The sequence below is a fragment of the Gobius niger genome (assembly GCF_951799975.1).
Source record: "Gobius niger genome assembly, chromosome: 6".
Lineage (NCBI taxonomy): Eukaryota > Metazoa > Chordata > Actinopteri > Gobiiformes > Gobiidae > Gobius > Gobius niger.
This window is the reverse complement of record NC_136857.1, coordinates 14,574,769-14,584,071: the sequence shown is the minus strand read 5'-3', so window position 1 is coordinate 14,584,071 and position 9,303 is coordinate 14,574,769. Positions and strand designations below refer to the sequence as shown.

General features: G+C 44.1%; 1 protein-coding gene across 1 annotated transcript in view; it reads left to right on the top strand.

Moving 5' to 3' along the window:
- The first annotated feature begins 1,627 nt into the window (after positions 1 to 1,627).
- LOC306965021 (adenylate cyclase type 6-like) overlaps positions 1,628 to 9,303 on the top strand; it is a 36,410-nt gene continuing 28,734 nt past the window's right edge. The window contains exons 1-3 of the mRNA XM_079559228.1: positions 1,628 to 1,850; positions 3,826 to 3,979; positions 4,049 to 4,940. Of these exons, the coding sequence (XP_079415354.1) occupies positions 4,050 to 4,940 (891 nt within the window). The 5' untranslated portion in view covers positions 1,628 to 1,850; positions 3,826 to 3,979; position 4,049. The remainder of the gene's footprint in view (positions 1,851 to 3,825; positions 3,980 to 4,048; positions 4,941 to 9,303) is intronic.

Genomic DNA, 9,303 nt, shown 5'->3' with positions numbered 1-9,303 from the left:
AACAGACACCCCAACAACCGTGACCTTACCTCGGCTGCGCATTGACAGAATGGTGCCGGGCTCACGCCGTCCCCACTATTTATAGAGTTTGCCGCCACTAGAGGGCGCTGCCCCACGATTAACACCAGTATCAAGTGGAATACAATAATTATCTGTTACACCAGCATATGCTAGTCAGTGTATACTAAAGTGTTTTGAATCATCTTGTCAAGTCGTTCTCATACTTTTCACATCAAGTACCACCTCATATAATATTTGATCTTCAAAGTACCACCAGACCACCAGAAGATAAGAAGAGGACTAAACAGACTAAAACATCTTTGATGTCTAAACAACACACCTGACTTAAACAAATTACCTCCTGCACAATGAAAGTTTATTAGAATGATTAGAATAAGTAAGATGAAATAGCAGTTGGCCCTTACACAGGTTCTCTCACGGGTAGATAAGCACAGGTAGATAAGCAGGGAGGTTGATGGTTAAACTTTAAGTGGGTCTGAGGGCGTGGGCTTGTTTAAAGGATGATAAGTCAACATATTCTCTGGTCTATGTCAACATCAGTGTGGCCTTTCTGGTTTGAACATCACACTTCTCATGTGATAGGCTGCTTGGACTGAATAAGCAGCTCATGTCAAAATATTCCTGTTGTTTTATTGTTTCTGGAAATGATCACAGATTAGGCTACTGGGAAACACTTGTAGGAGGAAGACACCTGCTATTATTGACTAACATTACAGGAAATTACAGCTCTCCGTCAACAGAGGGTGCTATAAAGTGATGTACAAAAAGTAAGATACTTGGTGCCATAGTTGACTTTTGGTTTGTTGATTCAAAATGTTTACTGCAACTTATTATCAGGTTGTATAGATTCATAGGCCAGATTTAAAAAGAAAAAAATAAATTACATAATATATAAGTAGCATGTAACATATTAACGCTGCAATAAAACGATAGGCTAGTGGTCTGATAATAACCTACTGCTATGATTGACAAATTGTCTACACTAGTATTAAGCCCCTCATGGACAACACCTCCCGCTCACTGCCCGAGACTGTAGGGGAGCTGAGCAGCTCCTTCAGTGACAGACTGAGGCGCCCTCACTACTAGAAGGAGAGTTACCGCAGATCCTTCATCCCCATTGTCATTGCTGTACAACCCTGCTGTGAAATGAAAAGGATAATTATTATGATTAACGTTGACATTTTATATTATGATTTCATTTAATTATTTCTATTATTTTCCCCTTTTTAAAGTTTTATTCATTTATTGTGCATAAGATAACTTTATTACTTGATTTACCGCACTACGCTGTTCTTTAATTCCCTTTTTTCCTGACTATTTGCACCCCTGAGTTTGGTTGAGAACTGATGTATCAGGTGAATTTCTCCATTGTGAGATGAAGTCCTATTTGTTAACCTTATCTCTTTGTGCACATACGTTAAAAGCAAACAATGACCCCCCTGGTATCAATCAATTACCACCAGTCTGAATGTAGCCTAGAGACCTTCCTAAAATAATGCTCCACACATTGCAACATTCGGACGCTAGGGCGCGCCCTAGACCCGCCGATTGGAGAGCATTTGGTTTGGGGCTCTGTGAGAGTGAGAGAGAACCAGAGGGAGTGGAGGAGGTCGCGGCGGTGGGAATGTACTGTAGGTCGGGCTGGGAACAGACAAGGTTGTCCGGTCGGTTTGGCAGCCTTCCTTTCGCCAAGCTGTTGGAGCTGCTGGCCCGCCTCGTCGGCGTGAACCCGACCGCGTGTAAAGCGGCGGACGGCCGCTGCGTCCTGGACCAAATTCGGCTCTTTAAACTAGAGCTCCACTGCAGTATTACTCTTTGGAAAGCCAATGGTAAGTGCACTGCTATTGCTGTCTCTCTGAGCTTTTCCCGCGGCTCTGACCGATAGGAGCTGCTCCGCACAGTGATATTTGGTACAGGTAGGAAACACAGTAATCCGATAGCAGTCGGACAAACGCGAACATCTGACTTGTACTATGTTTCCGTGCCGCTGTGATGATCGCTGCGGCGCTGGAACTGTTCTGCAGGACTGTACGAACCAGCGTGCCTCATACGCACAACACATTTTAATTGTGACACTCAAGTAGGATCAGACGTGCAAGACCGTGAGGGTGTTTTGTGGCACGTAAAGCAGCCAGTAGCCGAGCCTCTCTTTCCTTTGCGACCACTGACCTGTTTTTTCTTCCAAACATATCGCTGAGCCCATTAGGGGGCTGTTGGGCCCGGTGTGTCGCCTATGTGGAGACCCGGTTATTATGTATTCTTGCCCACAGCCTCCAAGATTCTTGGCAAGCTCTATGGTTAAAACCCATTGCCTAAGTTATCCAACGGAATTCTTTACTCTGAAGTTGCTGAGGTGCTGGATCGTGTCGGGGAGCACTTTCTCTCACAGCCTGCGCACACTGAGCAGGAGTTAACACAGGGCAATTGAAGACTACATTTGAACATCGGGGAGCTGTCGACTTCGCCTGTAGGCTACTTGGTGCATCCTGTTATGTAATGGGCTACTTCGGCCGATCGCCCGCAACCAAACCGCCGGGGCCCACACGTGTTAAATCTAAATGTTATTTTCAACATTGAGCCTTCTCAAACTTTATTGAAAGATTAGAAGTTGTCCTGTGTGTATAGGAGGAGATGGTGACTCGAGTCGTACTGATCTTCATTTACACAGTTTACATTACAAAGTGGCCTGTCATAATTGTATCAAACCTGACAGAGTTGTGTTGGTCAAACACATCACCGGAGCTTCCCTTTATTTGTCCACATTTCCAGGTTACGTGCTAAACTGATGCTCCATGTTTGGGATCTTTGTATCACAATAAATTGCACATTGAATTGTCTATTGATCCAGTCACTTTAGATGAACGAGGGATTAATGGCTGTCGGTTTGGTTATCCAGAGAAAACTGAGCCTTTGAGAGCAGAGAGGGATGTTAAAAAAAAAAAAAAAAATGAATTTGGGGTTGAATTATGCATACATAGACTGCAATTTTTCTGCCTTGTGTTCCGCCACATGAAAACATATTTTGGTTTATTTGTATTCTCTGTAGGAAAGTGGGTCATGAACAAGCTTACAGTATTTGGGCAGCAGCTGCTGGAGCACTTGATTATGATGAGTTTTTACTACTGTCTGGTAATGACATTGTGCTTTGCAAATGCAGGCACATAGGCTGGTGTTTATTGTACACATGTGCAGTGTGCAGTTGGCTGTTTGTCACAGCTCCCAGCCTGGCAGAGATTTGCCTATTAAGTTTAGAGGTTAGCAGTGTCCTTGACATGTTCTGCCAGAAGCCAACCATAGTGAGTCATCAAAGCTAATGGGGGAAGCATGGGCAATTTAATGTGGACTGGAGAGCTCTTGATCTCTGATGGTGCCCACTCAGAGAGGCTTTTGTTGTCAAATAGAGCACACCCATTGCTGCCCACTAGAGATGTGAGGTCAAAGTGCACTGATAGAGTTGAGAGTTTTCTTTTTATTGTTATCTTCAGTATTTGATTATGGCTTGAACCAGCCATGTGTCCCATCAGACGGTAACCAAAAAGATTTTGAACAGAAAACATCAGATTATTTCCACAAAATCGTCTTTTTCGGATGCTAGGAAGTGGGAAAGTAATTTGCTGGACATTATTCCCTGGCTATTGATCGTTGAAGTTCTGCCAATGTATCATGCATAAACACATGACTACTCACAAAATTACCACAGCTAATCAACAGCTTAATTATTGAAAAATGTTTGTGTTTATTGTAATAATCCTGATGTCACCCTGGACTGTGATCACTCAAAGTTATTATGTCTAAATTTTCCAGGAAAACTGGGGGAAAGAGGAGCGATGGACAGGGGACAGTTGCGCTGTCTGTCACTGAGACTCTGGTAGACACACCTCTGATGCCTCTGGCAGCACTGAGCTCATGGTGTGTGATCGCTGGGATCAACTAGTGGCACACAACAAAGCCCACACAGGTGAGGATACCGAAGGCATTGGTCTTTTCACAGCTCTGTCTGAATGTTTCTTCTGCTTATGGTGTGTAGGATGTCGTGGGCCAGAGGGCTCTTTGTACGAAGAGTGGACGAGCGAAAAACGGCATGGGGAGAGCGCAACGGCAAGAAGCGAAAAGACAGTTCATCTCTGTGCAACCCCCGCTATATGAGCTGTCTGCGGGATGCTGAAGACCTTGATTCTCCTAATGCAACCACTCAGAATTACCCCGGTGGGGCAGGTTCCAGTGCGGGCAACTATAACCTGCGCTGTGTGTGGCAGGAGGACCACTACCTGAAGAAGCCCAGTGCTGGAGACCTAGGTCTAAAGGCTGTGGACCTGGGATTTGAAGATGGTGACGTGAAGAGCAGGAAGGAAGAGGAACTGGGGGAACAGGGAGAGGGCAACTGTAAGGCCATGAGCATGGCAGACTGCTGGAGGAAAGTCATTTGGGTTTTTCAATCAAAGAAGTTTAGTTCAGCCAAGCTGGAGCGTCTCTACCAGCGCTACTTCTTCAGACTCAACCAGAGCTCTCTGACCATGCTAATGGGGGTTCTGGTGGTGGTATGTGGGGTCATGCTGGCATTTCACTGCACCAATGCGAGTCCAGACATTGCCTACGTCTCTGTCCTCTCTGTGGCCATGGCACTGTTCCTGGCCATGATGGTAGTGTGTAATCGTAATGGCTTCCATCAGGACTACATGTGGATGGTCAGTTACCTGGTGATGGGAGTGCTCATTGTGGTGCAGGTTTTTGGGGTGCTCATGGTACAGCCGCGCAGTGCCTCGGAGGGCGTCTGGTGGACAGTCTTCTTCATTTACATCATCTACACTCTGCTGCCTGTGCGCATGAGAGCCGCAGTGCTCAGTGGAGCTGTGCTGTCAACCATCCACCTGGTCACAGCCTGGCACCGCAACCAAGAGGACAAGTTCATTTTCACACAGGTAGGACAAACCACAGACTAGTTACAAATCAGCCACATCAAATTCATCACAGTACGACAGCAAAGCATTCTTGTTTCAAAAAACAATTCCCGTTGAAGTTAAGACGGTTAATTCTGATGATGTATTGTATTGATGACATTTTTGGTAACGATAAGCAGTAAGTTACTAGTTGCTGCAGGAGTTGTTGGGAGTTTACAGCACTTTACAAAAGGCTGTTTCGCTGATTCATTTGCAGCATTCCTGGTTATTAAGTTCACACCCAAACACAAGAACTGCTTTTAACTTTTGAGTGGCTATAAATAATAACATATTTAATTACACAATCTATAGTGTCACCACTTTCTGAGCTTGCTTCGATGGATATTGCAACACAAAACATCTGTGGTATGGACATGCAAATGCTCATTCATGAACAAAACAAAGCCTAGTTTCTCTAATTGGGACCTATACAATTTAGCACAATGTTGTTACTGTACTCGCCAGTGGAAACGCCCTACTTTCTCTCTCCATCGATGTGTGGCTAACAGTGTGGCAGGCCTCTCCTCCACTTTTCCTTGTCAGAGGTGGCATGCTAAAAGTAGATGGTGCTGTAGATGTTGGCAGCCTCTCAAATGAGATTTTTAATGAGCTTGTGTTTTGTCCTGTGTCTTTGAGCCGGTGACAGCTCTGTAGGGGTTTGTCGGAAGTCGTCTGGGTTGAGCGAAGCCTTTAGCAGCAGTGTGTGGAGAAAATATCATGATAATGTAGCATGGTGCCATTCAGGCCAGCTATCCCGCAAGACAAGGAGGCTATTGTAGTCAAATGAAAAAGGGTGGGATACGGAGATTGCGCAATGAAGTTGATGCAAAACAACATGATTAGTTCCTTGTATTCGATTCTGAGGAAAGGCATAAACAGATTTAAAAGTGTTTAGCAGCACATGGAACACATGGAAGCTATTGACTGCTTTACTGTATTTTTTTGTTGTTGGGGGGGGTTGGGGAGCCATATATTCTTTTTGGAATGGTGGTAGAAGTAGGTCACTCAAATCATGACTTCAATTCATTTATTTATATGACACACTGAAAACACCCAGAGCTTATGGTGTCAGAGGATTAAACAAACAGAATATCCAGGTCTTAATTATTTACAGCAATTATCCAAAAGTAAGTCTTAAATTGTGTCACTGTCAGCATCTTCTACAGTATTTGCACTGTTCCTGCCATTTTCAGTAAAGCCTTGAATATACTATCGCTTTATGTCAAAGACACCACAGTCCAGGCATGCAACAAAAATGGGCTATTATGCAAAAGCAGCACTAACTAATATTAAAGCTGCAAAAGTGTGTATTGTGTGTTTCTTCCAACAGACTTTATCTTGAAAAGCCTCAACAAACTCTCACGCTATTACAGTTTTCAGTCTGACTGCGTTGACCCTTTTGCACATTGATTAAGTTAGATATGATTGACACACTTTGATTGAATTCATCTGAATGTCCAGTTAAAGCACATTCAGCAAACAGGCTCCTCTGTTCCCCTGAGTGGAGTCATGCTCTGCTCTCCCAAACTTCAGCATTGGCCAACCTCACGAATATGGAGCCTGCACTGTGAATGAAGCAATATTGACTTAGCGCTGCTGGTCCACTGAGCTTTGTGCTAAGTGCCATGTCCCAGCGCAGGCAGTGCCCCTGCACCCAGGCCGGTCTGCTGGCTCCGTGCTGTGGGCTCGAGTTGGCTGTAGTCTGATGGAGTGCTGCTCTGCCCCAGGGCCCGGACCCGAATGCTCTACGTTCCACTTCTTTGAACAATCAATGATGGGACATGGGCCTGTGGTGTCGGACTGAGCGCTTACTTTCTCTGTTGGGATGTCTAGTGCTTCTCCACACTTGTTTAGGTTTTACACTAACCTGCCCTCTAGATTTTAATCTTTATATTGAGTTGATCATTTAGCTGCGCCTTGAAGGTTATGCATATTTTTATTCCAAACCCAACAATCAACGTTCCAGAGTGTCAAAACAAAAAAAACAACAAGCAATATCTCAACACTGACACTCGTTTGGCTTCTGTTGCCAACTTGCCGTGCTGTGATGTTATCTACATAGTCTTGATTGCTACACTTCATTCAAAAACATGTCAAATAGGCCAGAATGAATGCAGTGAGTGAGTGGTTGGACAGACTGGTCGCCTCGCCTCTGTCAGTCTACCCCAGGGCAGCTGTGGCTATATTAGTAGTTTACCACCATAGGGTATGGAGTGAATGAGTAATGACGACAGTGCGGTGCTTTGAGAAACTTTGTAATACAGCCTTGTAAAGCGCAACACAAGTGTAAGCCATTATTGTTGTTGCTGTAGTGGTAGTTGTAGTCCAATCTACCCAGGCTTGAGACTGGCACAACAAGAACACTTTACTTGTTATGTACCTAGAATGTATTTTTTTTATTTTGCTGGGTGCCTTTTTCAGGACATTTTACCATTAAAGGTTTTTGTTTATTCTTGATTGTTTGTAGTTTGGACTCATGTATACAGTGAATGGTCTTAACATTTCTGCTCGGCACGATGGCAGTTTGGCTTTCATGTCTGAACAATTCCAAGCCAGCATTATCTGGAAAAAACACCAGGTCTACATTACAGTGAAAGTTGATGATTAATTTGGATTTGGGACCAATCAGGCAACCAGTACCGCAGTTTGAGAACCACTGTACTTCTTTCTGGTAGTGTAGTTTCACCCTGGAGCGGTGAAATAGAGATGTTTCAGACTGACTTGCAGCTACTCAGTTCTGTGAATACTGGACCCATTGAGTCCATCACACGCTCCTCATCACACACGTAAGCCTCCGCAGCACACTGTGGCTCGGGGCGTCACATGGTCAGACATCCTGATCTGGGAACGCTGCAGCCTCTTCTTCAGGGATCTCACCGTCCTCGAGCTTTCTCTCTTTATCTTATCCTTTTTTTTTGTTTGTATGTTCCCTGCGGAGATGTTGAGGCAGAATCGGAGCTCAGAAGATGCAAGCCTGATGACGGATGGGACAATAGGGCTCTTTGTAGAGGACCTCCTCAAAGGGGCAGGGGGTTGTGGCGGTGACAAGGGGACGTCCATGGATAGTGTGAAATGAAGCTGGGTTGACGCATCGCTCTGTTAAAGCCCGTCGGTCTTTTTCCTTTCTGTGAGTCAGAGAAAATCCTCAGATGAAGTGGGCTTTTATTGGTGAGCTGCTCATAGGGATTGTGTCCATGATGTGCAGGCTTTAAAGTGCCTCCTTGGACCGCTGCAGAGAGATGAGGTGAAGCCTGTCAGAAAAAAAGATTAGCTCTGTTTTAGGGGAAAGATGGCACTGCCAGGGAAGGCATTCATACAGGTGGTTTTTGGTGGGAATTCTAATATAGAAATGACATTTTATCTAATAAACATGACTTCTCTGGTCCTCAGTTCTTTGACTTGCATTTACATTAAACCAAAGTTTAACCTTTGATATCCAGTATAGATATTATAATGTGGATTTATCACGTATTAAACATCCAATTATGATTAACTAAAGAATCGTATAGATATGTGTTGCGTAATGTTTAGTTACACTGAACATAGGGTAAAGATTCTTTATGTACAGTTCAGTACAGTATGTTTTTGACATGGGCATTAGTTTACTACCCATTCAAAAAGAACATGTGTCAGTTGAGACTCATTTTTTACTTCAAGTTAAATAATGGTTTACTGCAGACAACAGGTTTCTGCTCATCTTGCGATTGCAATCAATCCACGTTATAATGTTTATGGTGTTCACTCCCTCTGGAGCTACAGTTAAGATACATCAGGGTCCTTTCATTGTTCCCATGTCATCACTCATGTTACTTGGATTTTGCACGCTTCATCCTTTCGCTGCGTTTGGTTAGTGTCTGCTGCAGGCAGCTGTGACAGCTGAAGCTGTTTTGGAAGCTGTTTATTTCCTGCTGCTTGGCTGATAACCAGTATCTTTCGGTTGTTAGCCTTGACAACTTTTTCATTGTTAGTCAGTTTTTTGCTAATTTCTGATGTGGGATTCTGCTATGTAGCTGCTCTCCAGATAAGACCTAAGGCAAAGATAAAGCTGATTGCTGTGTAAAATGCCTCTTTATCTTGGTGTATCTTTAGCCTAGTCATCTGAGGTATGATTTCACCTCCGTGCAGAAACTGTGGCTTCAAGTCAAACTTGTCCAGCACAAATCGTCACATGTTTCACTGACTCCAGGCTGTTTCTGTGAGAGACCACCTGTCCCTCATGGTCTGTGTTTGAGGGAAGCCGCTCACTTTCAGATGAGCGATGTCCCAAAGTAAATTCCAGTTGATATTAGTTGTACATATACGACAGCTGTGCACTTCTGTGTCTTTGCAGGGATTACAAGACTTA